Source organism: Zerene cesonia, chromosome 29 (genome assembly GCF_012273895.1).
Source record: "Zerene cesonia ecotype Mississippi chromosome 29, Zerene_cesonia_1.1, whole genome shotgun sequence".
Classification (NCBI taxonomy): domain Eukaryota; kingdom Metazoa; phylum Arthropoda; class Insecta; order Lepidoptera; family Pieridae; genus Zerene; species Zerene cesonia.
This window is the reverse complement of record NC_052130.1, coordinates 3,105,399-3,122,711: the sequence shown is the minus strand read 5'-3', so window position 1 is coordinate 3,122,711 and position 17,313 is coordinate 3,105,399. Positions and strand designations below refer to the sequence as shown.

The window sequence follows — 17,313 nt, the reverse complement described above, 5'->3', positions numbered from 1 at the left end:
TAATTTAATGATGACCTCGTAATGAGGTGAAAATTTTAGGATTCCGTTTTCCATGACATTTTATTTACCAACTCTTACACTATTCTTATGAACTGGGAATGTATCTATTTCAAAGATTAAAAAATCATATCGAGCTTGTATAATGCTTTGCTATTTGATTTAACGAAATGTTAATAAAGCGCTTTATACTGAACCTTTTTCTTTTCTTTAATGATATTCCTAAGTAAAAAAAAGAGATATTTTTATCATGTTACAAATGTTAAAATTTGGATGTACGGATGTTTTTTACTCCATTACGCCAATATTACTGAATGGATTTTGATGAAACTTGGCAACGAGGCGTGATATATCAGAACATCGTAAATATCTGCCATGTTTGTTAAATTCATTGAAGAACTGAAAAGATACTATATTATCTGTTTTTATTTTTAAGCCTATTCCAAACACTAAATTGTATGTTTTATTGATATAATATTTAAAACAAAATATTTTGATACTCGGATGTATTTTGAAAAATTTTTTTTCAGATGACTGGCACCAAAACAACTAATTTTTTTTATCAACACTTATCTATTCTATTAATTTCCACACAAATTACATTTATACACATGAAATTCAACCCCCCCTTCTGCCGCATTCGGAAAAAAGTATCACGTTCTGAATATATAAAATATACACATTTATTAATGATAAGACATTAATAGTCGATTATTTAGATTAGTCCGTCTGCCAATTCTAGTTCACTTGATAAATTTTGCCCAAGTAATGATTAAACAAATTAAGATGCTTATCAGCTCATACAAATGAACATTTAAAAATACTTTATTGTGCACCAAAAAATAAACAAGTATTATACTTGTTCATGTATGTATCATCAGCCCATACATGTTTCCACTGCTGAGACACAGACCTCCTATGAGGGTTCAGGCCATAATCAACCACGCTGTTGTTGGCAGATTCCGCACGATGTTTTCCTTCGCCGTTTTAAGCAGTGGTGATGTTATCCACATGTGCAGATAAATTGAATAATCAATTTATTTCCTGCACGCTCGCTCGGTCTCGAACCCCGATTTATCGATTTTGAAGTCCAAGGTTCTCACCACTGAGCCACCACTGCTTTTAAGTATATCAAATGTACAATATTATCTCTAAGGATAGCTATCTCCTCCAGGCAACAGCGATGGTCAGAAAAGCGGGTATAGTATAATACCCGCTTTTATAGTATAATATGGTAGGAACTGTATAGATTTTGCCCTCTATAAATAAATAGAGAATTAAAAAAATATAGTGGGCTGATAAGCCAAGAGGTACCTATTATTGCTAACACAATAATATTATAAATGTAAAACTTTGTTTGTCTGGATGTTTGTCCGTCAATCACTCTGAAAATACTGAACGGATTTTGATGAAATTTGGTGTACAGACAGGGTATGAGCTGATTTGGGTGATAGGATACTTTTTGTCCTGATTAATTGCTCCCTTGGGATAAAACAGGCGGAGCCGGGACGATGGTCTAGTTACTAGTATATAAAATATTATAAACAATATTTCACTCACTAAAATAAAAAGTGAATACGGAAACAGTCTTATTTTAATACTAAAATAAAATGGCTACATTCGTGTTTTAAAGGTCAATACTGAGAGATGTAGTCTTAATTTATATTCGAAGTTTGTACTGCTATTTTTTACGTAAGATGACAACATTGGGGATGCCAGTTAATCCAGCCCTAGTTACTTTATTTAATATTCTTGGAGTCATAATTTCTGACGATGTTCAGGTCTGCGATCACCTGGAGGACAAAGCCCCGAAAAAATATTTGCGTCCTTTACAAAGCAGTATTACCGGCCAGCTCCTTTTTTACTTATTTATAAACCTCAGATACGGCCACACATGGATTGGTAGTAACTACTTTTGGGTAGTTACTATTTAATAACGTTCTCTATTACGCTTCTGGGCCGGACTTCAATATCCAGGTCCTAATACGGGGAGTACCTAGAGGAGTATTGAACGACATGATAGAAGGATATTACAGTCTAAGAGTGTTTTCGCCAACATCACCTAGAGTCTAGACCATTTCTGATTAGCATTAAAAATCAACGTCTCATTGAAAAATGCAGAGAAAAAAAGCTTACATAGCTTTCTTTTGTCCGTAAAACAATATTGTGGTTTTATTTCAAACTAGCTATTCGGCCCATGTCTGCCCAGGTACACAAAACATTTATTAAAACAATTATTGTCCAAATCTAAGCAGATACAAAGAAGCAAAAATCATTAAAAAGGGGATCAGTCATTCATTCTTATTTCTAATATAAACTTTGACCTCTACGTTTGAACCTTGAAAAGGGTAATGTTTAAATTAAAATATACGGGTATCGCAAAATCAAGCGAAACAATAATAATCATTAGCTATTATGGTTATCGTATACATTATCTAAAAAGCGATATTATATTTAGATAATTCGTGATATCGCAGTTTATCTTATCTATATTATATGGTAAATAATCATGGCTATATACAATGCAGTATAGCTTGCACCTTATGCCTTATCAGGTGCAAATAGAAATATTAAACAGAGTTATCGGTAGCAATAATTGGCAACGATTGTGTTTGATTCGGTTTCCGGTGGTGATAATGTTAATGTTTAATGCAATGTGTTAATTTATTGGACGGTAAGACTATAATTTTATTTATAAAATAATAGTTTGAATTTATTTAATAGAGGCAAACGTATAAGCCATTGTAATAAAAAAAATAAGAGGAAATACAATAAACGCATGTACAAACAGACATAATAAACTGGGTTATTCATTATTTAATGTATTTATGTGTCTGGAAAAATCAGTATCTTGAGATTAATTTCTTAAAGTACTGAATTTAGCAATTCGTCCTAGATAGAATTTTAAGTTTTGTCTGAATCTTTCTTTGTATTTTATTTTGTATTGAACAATTTTACTTACGGATAAGGCGTCGCTAGAACCTGGTTAAATTTAAACAAATACAAGACAAATAAGCAGATTTGTTGTTATGTTCAAATTTGTACAAATTTGATGTTGTAAGTGAATTCTATTAATTACCTCACTATTAATGAGTGATATTCTATTTAGATTACAGGTGTATAAATTGGATTTAGTTCTAACATGGTTATTTGAACAATTAAAATGGCAAAGATCATAAAATCCTTATTCAATTCAACGGAAAGAAGAAAACTCTCAAGGTTTGAAGAGAAAGACGAAGAGAACAGTATCCCACCACAAGATTTCAGAAGGAAATTGTCTATATCACGATCTGGTAGAATGCGGCAGGCTAACAAGAAGAGACAATCGTTGTCTTTGGATGTTTATGGTCAGGTGAGCTTATAAATATTTATAGGGAAGTTGTGGAAGTTCCCGAATGTTTTTTATCATTAAATGAAAATTACATAGCTATGAAAACCTTATTTGTGACATAATTATTTTGTTTTATGGAATTAGTTTTGCGATAATTTTCTGTAAAGTTGATATATTTAAAATAGTTTTCAGGAATCTGTAACTTTTTATTATGTAGGGGAATTTTAGTCAACTTTTCTAATGTGAAAGTATCTATTTAAATTATGAATTTCAAGGAACAAGAAAATTTAAAGAAAATCGGACTATCATAAGTGGTCACTACACTGAATTTAAATAATATAAAACGATTTGATCGTTTATCATATGTTTGTGATAATCAGCTATGATACAAGGCTTCGGCCTTAGCAACGAAACAAAGATACTATACCTACCTAATTCAAGAAAATAATATATTAGGTAGGTAAAGGCAAATATTAAAGGTCCTTTAATAGCAACCACGAAGAGAGAATTGTAGAAACAGTTGAACATGAATTTTTAGATATACTATTTATACAGAACCTCCTTTAAGCCGAATCTCGATAAGTCGAAAACCTCAATGGCTCGAAAAATTATTGTTCCCTTCCCTCCAAGCCTCAAATCGTCCATTACTTGAAACATCTACTATCTTTAAGTCAAAGTAATAAGTGAGTCTCTGCAAGACTTTTTGGTACCTGAATATTATCCCTCTAAAACCCGAAAAATCAAATTATTTTCATCGGGATTATTCTCCAAGTAATATTAATAAGAGACATGGACTAATTGAAAATAAAAAAATAAATCAAATAAATTGTAACACTTGCAAGAGAGAGAGAGAGACTATAAGATACAGAGAAATCGCAAGGAGATTATATAATCCTGGCGATCCTAATCAGGATAACCAGATCCGAGAGCCGATCGAACCGATCCCTTATACTTAAGTGAATAGTTTGAAGTAAATCTGTCCATTAAAAGTGTTAAAATCAAGACTAAAAGAGTCTAAACAGTTCAAATATGCGAACACCCAAGTGAAAAACGATTATTAACTTAACATTCGCAACTGGTTGACCATAAAACAACATAAATTATACTTTCGTTTTGTTTTCTTTTAATCACTTATCAATAAAAAACTTTAATTAATTAAATTTATTATAGGATAATACAGATAAAACGAAGGCCGAAATTGCTGGCAGTAAAGAAAAGCAAGGAAAGCCGGAGAGTAAGAGGCGTCACAGTACAGATGTCTTGAACACAGATGAAGAAATCGATAATGCGTTTGAAATTATCGATAAAAGCTAGTTTTGTGTTAATGAGTAGGTACGCTTTAAATGAAAGACAGAGTTAAATGAGTGTTAAGAAATGTATGTATGTATGTATGAACGTTAATAAATTGATTACTTTTATGTGATTCTTTGAAATTAAAATGGAATCATAAATAAAATAGAGCTTTGAGAGATTTAGATGTATGTGAGCGTAGAGAGAGGTATAGATAGTATTGGTGATAAAATTTTTGGAATATTTTAGAACAAAACGACAACTTGTATACCTAATTCTCAGAAATTTACACACTGTTTAACATGTTATGCGATTCTAATGTCACGCATTGATCATAAAAGTAGCTTATCTCTGTATCTTGCAGTCATCTAGCTCTGGGTTGCTGGCCGCGTGTTTTTCTTTCCTAGATGTATGGAAAATTACATTTTAAAGAAATCCCGATATCTATTAGTTAGGGGAAAATTGGTGTCCTTAGACGAACTGATATATATAAATGGAAAATATATATTTTGTGAGATAAAATTGGTGAAACGACATTGCCCTTGTCACAATGAGGGTTATGATAATAGACGTATTTCCCGATGTCATTTAGCTTGTAAATTATATGATTGTGGGAAGTGGCAATGGTATTATATACAGACTTGAGGGGGCAAAGTTCACAATTTTTATTAGTTTAGGTCTAAGATGATTTTAAACTTATAGATATGTTGGATTCGCTCTTAAATGGCAATACGAAAGTGAGGTAATTGCCTGAGTCATGTAAGCGAGGGAGCGAGGAGAATATGTTATTATATATGCACGAAAAAGGGCGGTATAACTATAAACGGCTGTTAGATTTTAAAATATAACATGGTATCAGTGATTAAGATATATTAATTGTATCTATAGTATATTTTACAGTTGGCGATACATTAAAAAATGTGTACCTATATTAAAACAAGAATAATATTATGTATGCACGTAGAAAAAACTATATTATGATGCCTTCAGTATAGTGATAGTAGATATGAGTGATGGTTAGATAGGCTAAGTGTGGCGTCAAACATGTCATAATATCATCAATACTTCAAGATATTATATATTTACGATTAGTTTTGTGTGATAAAGAGTTCTGTTCTCAATTGAAAGTTGTTCATTAGATTTTAAGTAGCTATTATGAAGATATTTTCATATCGTTTGGTTTAAAATGTTTAGTTACCACCAGTTTTAACTAGGGAAAATACGACTTTTTACGAAAAATGCTGTACATACAACTTAAATGAATGTTTCAAAAGAAGATTGTCGTTTAATATTATAAATACTTAGGATATCATTACTTGAAGACTAAAAAAGGACGTAACGTGTGTATAAGAAGTTGTATTTTGACGTACAATCTAACATTATTCGTAGATTGGTTCCTACCTATTTCACCCTTATCTCAGCCCTCTTCATATTTATCAGTACGCAGTTGTAGACCAACGTCTATTAGCAATATTATATAACGAGATAATATTTTTCTTTGAATACAAACCTACTTGGTATTGTTTTCTAAAAGGCACTATGTTTTAAAATTGTATAACGTTCTAGAAATCACAGACTTTTTAACGGATTTTGAACGCTGTTTATTCATTACGTTATTTAAAACCCGACACTTCGCACACTTTATAGCGAACATGGTCACGGAGAGGCAGTCTCCCCAGTTAAATTCTTTAATGTCTAAATGTATAATACTCGCGTAAAATCAAACACAAGAAAAAATTGTATACGGTATATTCGTAAAACTGCCTTTTTGTAGAGAATAATGACTAATTCCTTATAGAATAATAGAATATTACCCAATTTTAACTAGCCATATAGAATTAACTAACTCCATGTACCTAACTAATTTCATATTGTTTATACGAATAATATTGGAGCAAATCAAAATATAATATAATATGTAAATAGGTGCCCTTACCTATACTGCCAGATTGTCAAACATGAGTTTTCTCACGTAAGCTCGCATGCGATAACGCTAATTGTTTGTATGACATTTTGATACAGATGCTCTGGCGTTTATCTACGTTTGAATAAAATTTTACTTTATTTCGTTTAAATGACATTAATTCAAATATTTTAGTGAAGTTGTAATGTAAATGTTAGAGGATTTATAAAAAAAAACTGTTAACCGAAGACCAATTTTATAGTGATTATTGGTGGGTTTTCGTAATTGGAAGTATTATAGTGTCTCTAGGCCCGACTACATTAGAAAGAGATAGACGATCGCGGTACTCTGTCTCCCCTTTGACTCAATGTTCACACGGAAAAGAAATATACCGGATGTTGAGATGAGAGACAAATGGATACATACTGCGATCTTCTTTCTCTTTCTAAACGATACCATTTATAGGAATATATGGTATCTAAAAACGATTGATCTTTTATTAATGCTGTGCTTCTAATACGTATAAAGAGGTCTTAAATGTATATGTACCATGTATTTTATGAAATATAAGACTGATATAAAATACTTTTCTTTTATTTAATAACTTTATTGTGGGAGTCGAGCATGCTTCGGCACGAAACGGGGCAGCTCGCACCGGGGAAATACCACACCCACCCAGAAAACCGGCGTGAAATAATAGCTTGCTACTGTGTTTCGTACGGTGAGTGGGGGAGCCGGAGGCCTATTTCCTTTTCTTGCCCTTCCCAGTCCATTCCTTCTTTCCAGTCATCAATCCTTTCCTCATCCCTTATCCCTTAAAAGCGGGCAGCGCATTCTCAGAGGTCTGAGCCTCTACGAATGTTCACGGGCGGTGGTGATCGCTTACCATTAGGCGAACCACCAGCTTAGTTGCCCGCTATCACATAAAAAAGAAAAAACTACCATGACACTCCTCATGTCGTTGACCTTTTGACTGCCGATATTCGCGAATAACAAAGTAAAATAAAAAAATAAAAATTATACGTCCTCTATTCTTATCATTTTATTAAATGTTAAATTGTTTTTAAAGAAAACAAACAATATTTCTGCATATAAACTATTTATTGATAATTATTTAAAAATTAACAAACTACAATTTTATCTTTTTCTTCTTCGGTTTGATCTGAAGCGGACCAGCAATTTTGAACACCGTGCTGAAAATACAATTGATGTTAATGTGGACAAATTAACGAATATTTATTACGTTTCTTTATCTACTAAGGAATATAAAAATCAGTTAAGTTCGAGTCTGACTCTCAGCTCTGAGGGTTCCATACAAATAAGGGGCAACGGAACGGGCAACGGAAAAATATTGGTCACCCATCCAATTTATGAGCATTTATTTGGAATAAGAAGCTTCCCATCACCCAAGTCAGCTCATGCCCTGTCTGTATATCTAATTTCATAAAATCCGTTCAGCAGTTTCAGTGTGATTGACGGACAAATATACAAACAAACAATTTTTTCACATTTATAATATTAGTGTGATTACATTCACAAGGATGGCTGGACTACTATAAATTCGAAAGTTTGCGAGGTTGCATGTATGTGTGTGTGTATGTTTATTACTCTTTCACGCAAAAAATAACTGAACCGATTGCAATGAAATTTGACACTTAGATAGCTGGACAACTGTAATAACACATAGGCAACTTTTGATCCCGATATTCCTACGGGATACGGACTTGCACGGGTGAAACCGCGGGGCGCAGCTAGTTATCAATATAACTGTTGAAACACTTGGAAGATTAAATCATAAATATAAATAAATACTCACTGACACGTCGTACAGATGGGGCTGAATTTACAAAACACTGAAAGAAAATGGTGTAATTTTGTATTATTTTCCATTATATACACTTGAAATACATCTTATAACTTAACGCTTTTATTAGCTTTATGTTGGTTATGTTCCGACTCTTAAGACTACATTAAATTCAAACTCTATGCACTTATCAAGGTTCGGGGAAATTTAAACATTTATTTCTTTGTACCCACATTATAAACAAATTTACAATAAAAAGACACGACGGTCGACTAAACTAGGTACCAGACCTGTGCTATAAGCGATCCACTCTTTCCACTCTATGAGACTGTGTCAGCGTTATAAAGTGAGTGCAAAAGTGAAACTGATCGTGTGTGTGTCTGTTGTGTGTGATGTGTTCGTGTGTGCGTGTGTATAACGACTTAAGAGAGTAAGAGAGTCGGACTTATGAAGGTGCGTGCATTAAAAATACAATAGTTTATTGACTAAAGTCAATAATCCTCATCGGGAAACGTCTCACTTCCATGGGAAATTCCTTCGATCACGTGAAGTCGCGGGCGGAATACTAGTCTTAATCGTGACATAATACTGTACTGAGGAAAACATTTAATTTCCCTTTAGTATGTTGGTTGCTTAACTCAAAAACTATTTCACCAATTGAGAAAAAACTGTATCACCATTACAAAGCCAAATTAGCTTCTAGTGACATTGACAAAAAATGTTTCCTGGCTCAATGCGGACGGAGCCGGGGCAAGTGGCTAGTGAACAACAAAACTCACCACTGAGACACACGGAGCACACATAGCCGATAGTGAGCAACTCCCGGTGGCAGAAGCAAGCGGCCCTATAGTCCACTCGGCCCCTGCCGGGCAGCACCAGTTGCTTGCGTTCCGATACTTCTGGCAGGAACACCCACTGGAAAAATAAACTTATTTATTTATATATTCGTGCTTTATCGTTCTGATACTATTAGAAATTGCTCCAGATCCAATGGCGGTCTTGTCGCTAAATGGCGATTTCTTCCAGACAACTGGATGTATGGTGAGAAATTAAAGTAAAGGATAGGAGGTAGGTTATGTTAATTTTTATGAAAAAATAAATTCATTTGAAGGGTGATGAAATGGATATGGGCCTCCAGCTTCCCCGCTAGTCCAAACGGAACACAGCATAGCATGTTACTGTTTCATGCTGATCTATGGCAGTGTGGTACCTTCCCCGGTGCAAACTGGCCCAATTTCTGCCAAAACATGCTCAACTCCCACATAAGAACACAAAACACATAGACTATAATAATTTCTATAAATTAACTAACTAATCACATCTCACCAATAAGTATTGCAAGAGACCCTCCAAGGAGGGTACTTTGAGATATAGTCCTCCAGTAATATCGCAGCCCTGTTGCAGCAGACTGAGGTGTTTGTCGAGGGAACACACATCTATAAGTACTTGCTGTTTCTGAAATTGTTTTTAAATAACAATATGTTATCGATTTATACTTCTAGTATTACATCCTCGGGTCACAATGTATCTTCTTATAAAATTTCATCCAAACTGAACTAAACTACTTAGCCATAGTTTAGAAGCCTATAAATGTTCAAATGTACTAGAGAGATTACAAAAAAAAAAAAAACATTTTATATAAGAATGTATGCCAAAAAATATTAAAGCATCACTATGATGATACGTTAAATTGTACATATTTAAATCAACATTAGAAATATGTCGATTTCATGTCACCTAACATAAATTAACATTATGTAAATTCACCAATTTATTTTAATTTGAACTAAGATTATCATTTTAATTTATCACAACAAACCAACACACTTTTGCATTTTAAGTATTAGTTATATCTATCACAGATATCATAAACAGCATCTTCATCAGCCGTTTAGAGATTAAAAATGAACGTTTTATTAACAGTCTCCATCTTAACCTGAGCAGTGAAAAAGACATTCATGTAATTAATGTATTGTGCTGCTGTATCGCTGCTTCCTGTCACTATCAGCATTCGGCTGCTCATCCTCAACCCTGGGGATGCTTCTCGACGCATCTGAAATACATATTTTTATATTATATACTTAACAGGTGATGACCATAATAAATAAAAATAAAAAAAAATCTATATATCGCCTCTAGGCCGTCAGCACCCACTTTGGGAAAGACTCATTGAGGTTATAGCAGAATATGATATGCACACAAAATTCCATGAGAATCGGTCGAGCCGTTTCAGAGGAAACAAACATTGTGACACAAGAAGTTTATTAAATATAACTACAATATTGCTAATACATTAAAGCTATTGATCTAAACAGTGATGCGAAAATTGTTATTTGTGGACTACCCACATATCTCGATAATATACGAAATAAAGGAATAAAAATAATGTCACGGATATTAATCACGTTTAAAATACGTCAAAAACTCTTCTCAATTTGTAAAATTATAATACATGTTACTAACTCTAGCAATAAAACACAGTCCCATAGCCAGCGCTCCAGCCAGTAGGGATTCACCGGGTTTCTCCTCATGTGGCTGGCTTTTGATTAAATTCACTAATCTGCAAAAAAAGAATCAAAAATTTGTGATTAACAGTTATTTCATTAGTATATTTATGATATTTAGTCCACTGCATAGTAGTTTAAAAGAAAATCAATAAAAAAAAACAAGCAATAAAGATTTTCTTTTCCTATTTAGATACTTTACAATGTTTATTAAAACAATGCAGTATGTATGCAATGCAATTGTAACTATCTAAACAAATTATACAGTATTAATTCAAACTCAAAACTTTATCATTCTACTAGACTTACTTTACAAGTGCTTTTGAATCAACAAAATACATTATTTAAAATTATAATATTAGTATGGATATATATGTATATTCAAGAATAGTTCTGGTATAATATTATGTACAATTGAGTTACAATGCTTATGTATAGACAGTTTAATAGTACATACCTCATTTTAATAGTTTTTTCAACAAGTGTAAATAGCTCATATTGTCCATCAATTTGTCTTACATCTAACGGTTTGCCGGGAGAGGGGTATAAGTATTCACTGAAAATAGTTTTGTTTTATTACAAGAACTGTAATATAACAACGTTCATATCAACTGAGGATTTCCCAATCAAAAGCCCAGTCCAGTCCCATAACAAAGAGGAAATAATTTTGTTTGTTATTTATGAATAATAGCTGCGCCCCACGGTTTCACCCGTGTAAGTCCGTATCCTGTAGGAATATCAGGATAAAAAGTTGCCTGTATGTTATTCCAGTTGTCCAGCTGTCTACGTACGAAATTTCATTGCAATCGGTTTAGTAGCTTTAGCGTAAAAGAGCAACAATCACACACACACATTCTTACAAACTTTCGCATTTATAATATTAGTAGGATGGTCATCCAACACCTGTTAAGTTTATAACATAAGAATATGTATTTCAGATACGTCGAGAAGCATCCCCAGGGCTGAGGATGAGCAGCCGGATGCTGATAGTGACAGGAAGCAGCGATACAGCAGCGCAATACATTACATGAATGTCTTTTTCACTGCTCAGGTAAAGATGAGGACTATTACGTAGTATTACGTAGTACGTACCAAATTTCATAGCAATCGGTTTAGTAGTCTTTGCGTGAAAGAGCAACAAACACACACACATCCTTACAAACTTTCGCATTAATAATAGGAAATAAATACAAATAACAGTTTTTGTTTTTAAGCAGCTTACAAGTGTATGTTATAACCAAAAACTATTCAGTTTGAGGTAAAAGCCAATTGCTTATATACATAAAGACCTTTGTAAATCCATGAAAAGGTGACACAGATTTCTTTGAAAATTATTTTGTTTTATATAAAGAAGAATCTTTTAAGGTTTAAATGGCATTTGAAATTGAATTTAAATAATACCTTTTATGAAAATGACAACCAATAACGGCCAATTGGTTCCTAGATTTCTGCATTAAATGTGAATTAGCAAAGGCAATTACTGCGTCTAAACATCCTGTGAGAATCTTTGGGTCCTCTGTGATATATCTTTGATTTGGGTTTGTATCCACTATAATAACTAGAGTACTGCTATCAGATGGTGCTGAAAATATTACAACTAAAATAAGTGAATAGAATAATAAAGCTAACCAATATGGGTTAGCTTTAACTAATTAAATAATTACTTAAGACTAGATTTGGTGCCAGTGTGTTCAAATTTTTTTAGTGTTACTTATAAATGCAAGATTTTACGTATTATGTCAATTTTATGATGATCAAGTAAAACAATGATGAGGTTATAATATAAATCATAATAAAGTATTCATAAAAGTGTATTAAATTTCAGCTACTCTGGTTATGCGTGGCCAATAAGACTTATAATATCGGTGATTCAGATTAGTTTTCGACATTTATTTTGAGGATATTAATTATTTGTTATTATATTTAAATCATGAGTTATTTTATTTTTCATTAGTTACCATCATCGTCCGCCATTGTAATGCTTTCACGAGAACTGTTTTATTATTAAATTCATAAAAATATATGCAGCCCCAAGATATAAACGTATATTTATCAAAACAGCATTAAACTTTTATTTATCGGCAATATACACAAACACTGGCTTGAGCCTTGAGAAGCGGTTGACAATTGACAGTTAAATTTCTTACTCTGAATGACATTGACAAATGACAAGAGATTAATGACACTTTTTTTTTGTAAGGAATATAGTATAAAAAAGGTGAAAAGAAGTTAGCCTTTTTGATAGTATTTTTATAAGGATAGGTAGCTTTTGCCAGATTTGTATAAAATGCGATCTAACTACGAATAGTAACGTTGACCAAAGGAATTGAAACGAGCGAATTTCAATTACGTAGAAATCCCACCTGTATTTACCGGTTTAGTTTGTTTTTCCAAAATATCTACAAACGTTATTGTTTTCTTATTTACTTCACTTCAATTAAATTTGAGGATAATTTTGCTTTGTACAATTCTATTAGAGTCACATTGGGAAGATTATACACCCTTTATCAAATTTTAATACATAAAAATTACCATAAACAAATATATATATATATATATATATATATATATATAGATATATAAATACACAAGAAATAAGCCAGTAATATTAATCCAGCCAGTTATATTACCACCTTCTACTACTTTACTTACTAGTTTCTATTCTTAATACCTATAACTTAACTACTTCTAGAACCATAGAATAAGCAAACCCATATTATGATAGAGCAATCAGATACATTTTATCATATTTTAATAAATTACCATAAATTTTTTGTTTCAAATCGAATATTTCTACGAGCATACATTTATAAACTTTTAAATAAATTCAATAATGAAGACATAACAATAATTTACATGATACCCAATCTAATCTATAGGCAAGTTCGTAAGAATGTATTAATTTTAATTAATTGTAGGATGACCATGCGTGGACAGATGTCAGGCCGTCTTAGATTCATATTTGTCAAAAGAACATTCCAGGCATTCTTGTCCATTCAACCGACTTTATCTTAGCAGGGTTAGCTTGTTATAGATTATTGTTTTCTTTTAATTGACTATTGAAGGTTTTGTTATTTGTTACCAAGATGATCCGTTCGTTTAAATAATAAATTGTCAAAGAATTTAGTTATTTTAGGCTATAAGATAATGCCTATTAATACTAACGGGTATACGACTTAAAAGTTTTTCGTTACAACTTTAAGAGTGTGAATTAGTCCTTAAATTAGTCGTAGTTTCTTCCATTTAAGCGAGATATAATAGACATTTTTTAAATATAGGAATTATGTTCAAAAATGGAAATAAAGAATAGTTCTATCACTAAAAGCTTTAAAAAAGCTTTTTCTTTTCTATAGAAACTGCCAATCCAAACCTATTACTAATAATTCGAATTGTCTATGGCAATTAAAAATATCCCAGATGAAAATTCAAATATCAACACAATTAATTTCTTGAAATCTTATTATGCTGAGAAAAAGTATGATTATAACATAATGAGAATAATTTGAAACATTTATAAACACTTAAAACGGCTAATTACGTATTCAACTTTTGTTGCAATTTACTTGTTAATTAATGGTTTTTATGTCTATAATTTGAAGCTATAACGTCTTCATTTGTAGCGATTATTTCCACTCTATTTCCGTTTTGACAAGGTGGCAAGAGCCAATTCCTGTTAAATACTTTTAAACTCTTAATTTTGCTGCTTTTGCGTAGGCTGTTTTTGGAATTCCATTACATGAATTGCTCAATAAATTAGATAATGTATAAAATGTTAAGCATTGAAAAAATTGCGATTAAAATATGTAGGTTTGTAATATCTACATCTACATATTTAAGTATGTTGGTTTTTTTGCTATTTATTTCGGATGAAGACAAATAACTGTTTTTAGCTACGATTGTCTTTATTGTTAGAATGGCTAAGAATTATTACTTATTTCAATAACATTATCTTGACCCTTAAGTTAGCGGAAAGTAAAAGTATTTTCCAAAATTACTGACCACTGCAATTTTAAATCTTAATGTCATATACTGCTGTTAATTATAATAATAAAATCATTGGAGTGAACCAGCCCTGGATACACATAGACGAAAAACAGTGGCGTCGTATCCATCATTCAAATGGAAATCTTGCCTCGTGCCAACTGTGATAGGATCTCAACAGAAAACTTATGTAATTGGGTTTTTACTATGAATATATTATATCATTTTTTTAGATTTATTTAGTAGAATGTAATCACTTAATATATAGGTTTTGAATAAAATATTTAAGATAACCCTAATCCTTTAGTGTGAAATTAATACATTATGTTTCTCTATTGCAACTGGCAATAAAATTAAATGAAAAATGCGTACAACTCTCTCAATTACCTTATGCCTTTGGCCTACTTTGTGCATTCATTATTGGTGGTTCATTATTAATTATTGAATTCATTAGAAACTATATTATAGCGTAGATCTTAAAAAACGAATCTTACACCCCTCTGTCTCCTTTCTTAAACTATTTGGGTACAAATAGATATAAATATTATATCGCTATAGGTGGGTTGTAATTGTAAGTACTATAATTAAGTATAAAGTAATATATTCTCACTATCTAATATCATAAAATCGATCTTAAATAATGCGTTGCAAAGGTTGAGCAAACCAAATTAAAAATTATGTTTAAATAATAATGTAATGATTCTAATAACTCTGTGTATTAAATAAATGTTTGATGACAAACAATTACCACATACAATAAACAAAACCAAACTTCAACAACAAGAACATAATCAGGTCGTTGTCCATCGTCTTTGAGTAAAAAAAAAAATCATACAGAGCCTCTGGTGATTTCGAATTTCGAATAGCGGCTTTTTGTGTCATAAATGCTCATGTATTATTCAATAGTTAATAGTGTATATATGTTTCGCTTTAATTACAATAAAATAAACATCAAACGCCACCTTTCGTCACTACTACATTGATTTACAAGCGTCGAGCTATGAACGTAAGACGGGAGCTCATTTGTTGGAGAAACGTTTTATCGATGTTGCTAGTATGTTGTATTGAAATTGTGGACTGTTTTGGTATTATTTGTACAGATAGGGCTGGAGAATTTTTAAAAACATAAATTGATGTATAGAGCTATATTGCTTAATTAAATACAGTTTTCATCAAACAATTTTTATAAGCATTAATCAAAAAAAGATAATTGTATTATATATTGTATTGTATTCTGTTAGTGTAAAGGTTATCACTACGATGGCAGAGGTTGTTATAAAGAGATTTGAAGTAAAACAAGGTGTTATGTAGGTAGGTAGTTCATATTATATCACCTCTATTTAAACTACTCATATATAATTGGGTACTTTAAAAATGAAGATGAAACACTTAAAATGAAGTCGTTATACATACATTATTCAAATCTAGAAATTCAAACAATATGACAATAACAGACAATCCTTCAAAATCATAAGTTTGAATACACCATAGTACATGCGATACCAATCCTAAGATACGACAAACTTATGTCATATGTCAAAATACATGTTAACAGTGCGAGATGAGATGGAACAATGAGATAAACAGGCACAATATTATGAAGGATGTGACAGCACGCTACCTGTCATTTTACATGGTAACTTTTAATGATATACGCGTTATTTGAATGCGCCGGTGGTCTGTATTCGTCCAACTTCTGGGTAATTTTGAAAATGGTTTCCAATTAAGGCGCGAGTACACGGTTTAAGGAAATCATAGACAATATTCGATTAAAGCGGAGTGTTCATTGTTGTGCGTGTTGTTTTGTAAAATATGCACGTGATATGTGCAATTGTAATTTGTTGTTTACGTAGGTTCAGTAACGTTTTATCAACTTTAGTTTCGTTCATTTTGAATAATGGTGGTCCGGTAAAACTGTGTAGTGCGTATAAGTTATATGTACCTATGGTACTTACTTCCTAGTTTATCTCGATAAAATAGTTATTTTGTATCTATGAATGGCATTTACCTACATACCAGATAACTCTTTACTTTATCATTTTATTTAAATAATGTATAATGTAAAACATAAAATTTAATTATGGTAACAACACTATAAACTTGTTGATACTACGTATACGTACCTACCTACTAGCTTACATAAGGTCAATATAAAATAAAACAGCAATACGTATTTACAATAATTAACAGTTCATAAACATATCCGTTTACTTAACTCGTTCAATAATTGAAATAAGATTTTACGAGAACATTGTACACCAGGTACACCAGACGTGCCCGAGTACGGCGACGGTACATTAGCGCTACTCGAAATTCAAAATTGGAATAAGAAAAAAAGGCGGGAACGAAATAATTATGCACGTTCCGTTTCATAATGGGCGTCGCGCTACCGTTTCGCTTTAATAGCTCGCTTGTTCTTAGAATTTAATTACGCTCAGAACGCACCCAGATTAGTTAGACGCGCGTTCCGTTTTGTTAATAACTCCCGTAATGGATGACGCCC

General features: G+C 32.0%; 2 protein-coding genes across 2 annotated transcripts; one reads left to right on the top strand and one right to left on the bottom strand.

The window, feature by feature from the left end:
- The first annotated feature begins 3,160 nt into the window (after nucleotides 1–3,160).
- Nucleotides 3,161–4,642, top strand: LOC119838007. The gene is made up of 2 exons (XM_038363819.1): nucleotides 3,161–3,349; nucleotides 4,499–4,642. Exons 1-2 carry the CDS (start codon nucleotides 3,161–3,163, stop codon nucleotides 4,640–4,642), a joined length of 333 nt encoding a protein of 110 aa, XP_038219747.1.
- Nucleotides 4,643–7,582: 2,940 nt separating this feature from the next.
- LOC119837953 (general transcription factor IIH subunit 3) lies at nucleotides 7,583–12,930 on the bottom strand. Its single transcript, XM_038363749.1, has 9 exons — nucleotides 12,788–12,930; nucleotides 12,231–12,411; nucleotides 11,287–11,385; nucleotides 10,789–10,885; nucleotides 10,262–10,378; nucleotides 9,652–9,780; nucleotides 9,105–9,240; nucleotides 8,338–8,374; nucleotides 7,583–7,714 (listed from the first exon to the last, which is right to left on the bottom strand). The coding sequence occupies exons 1-9, from the start codon at nucleotides 12,801–12,803 to the stop codon at nucleotides 7,651–7,653; spliced, it is 876 nt and encodes a 291-aa protein (XP_038219677.1). The 5' UTR covers nucleotides 12,804–12,930; the 3' UTR covers nucleotides 7,583–7,650.
- Between the last annotated feature and the right edge of the window lie 4,383 nt (nucleotides 12,931–17,313).

Bases quoted from the DNA above. Each gene is read 5' to 3' on its own strand.
- LOC119838007 (XM_038363819.1), top strand. From the start codon at position 3,161: ATGGCAAAGATCATAAAATCCTTATTCAATTCAACGGAAAGAAGAAAA. The intron at 3,350-4,498 runs GTGAGCTTATAA...AATTTATTATAG, and splicing joins CTTTGGATGTTTATGGTCAG to GATAATACAGATAAAACGAA.
- LOC119837953 (XM_038363749.1), bottom strand. The intron at 9,781-10,261 runs GTTAAGATGGAG...AAACAATTTCAG, and splicing joins ATGTCTTTTTCACTGCTCAG to AAACAGCAAGTACTTATAGA. The intron at 8,375-9,104 runs GTGAGTTTTGTT...ATTTTCTTTCAG, and splicing joins GTGCTCCGTGTGTCTCAGTG to TGTTTTGTAAATTCAGCCCC.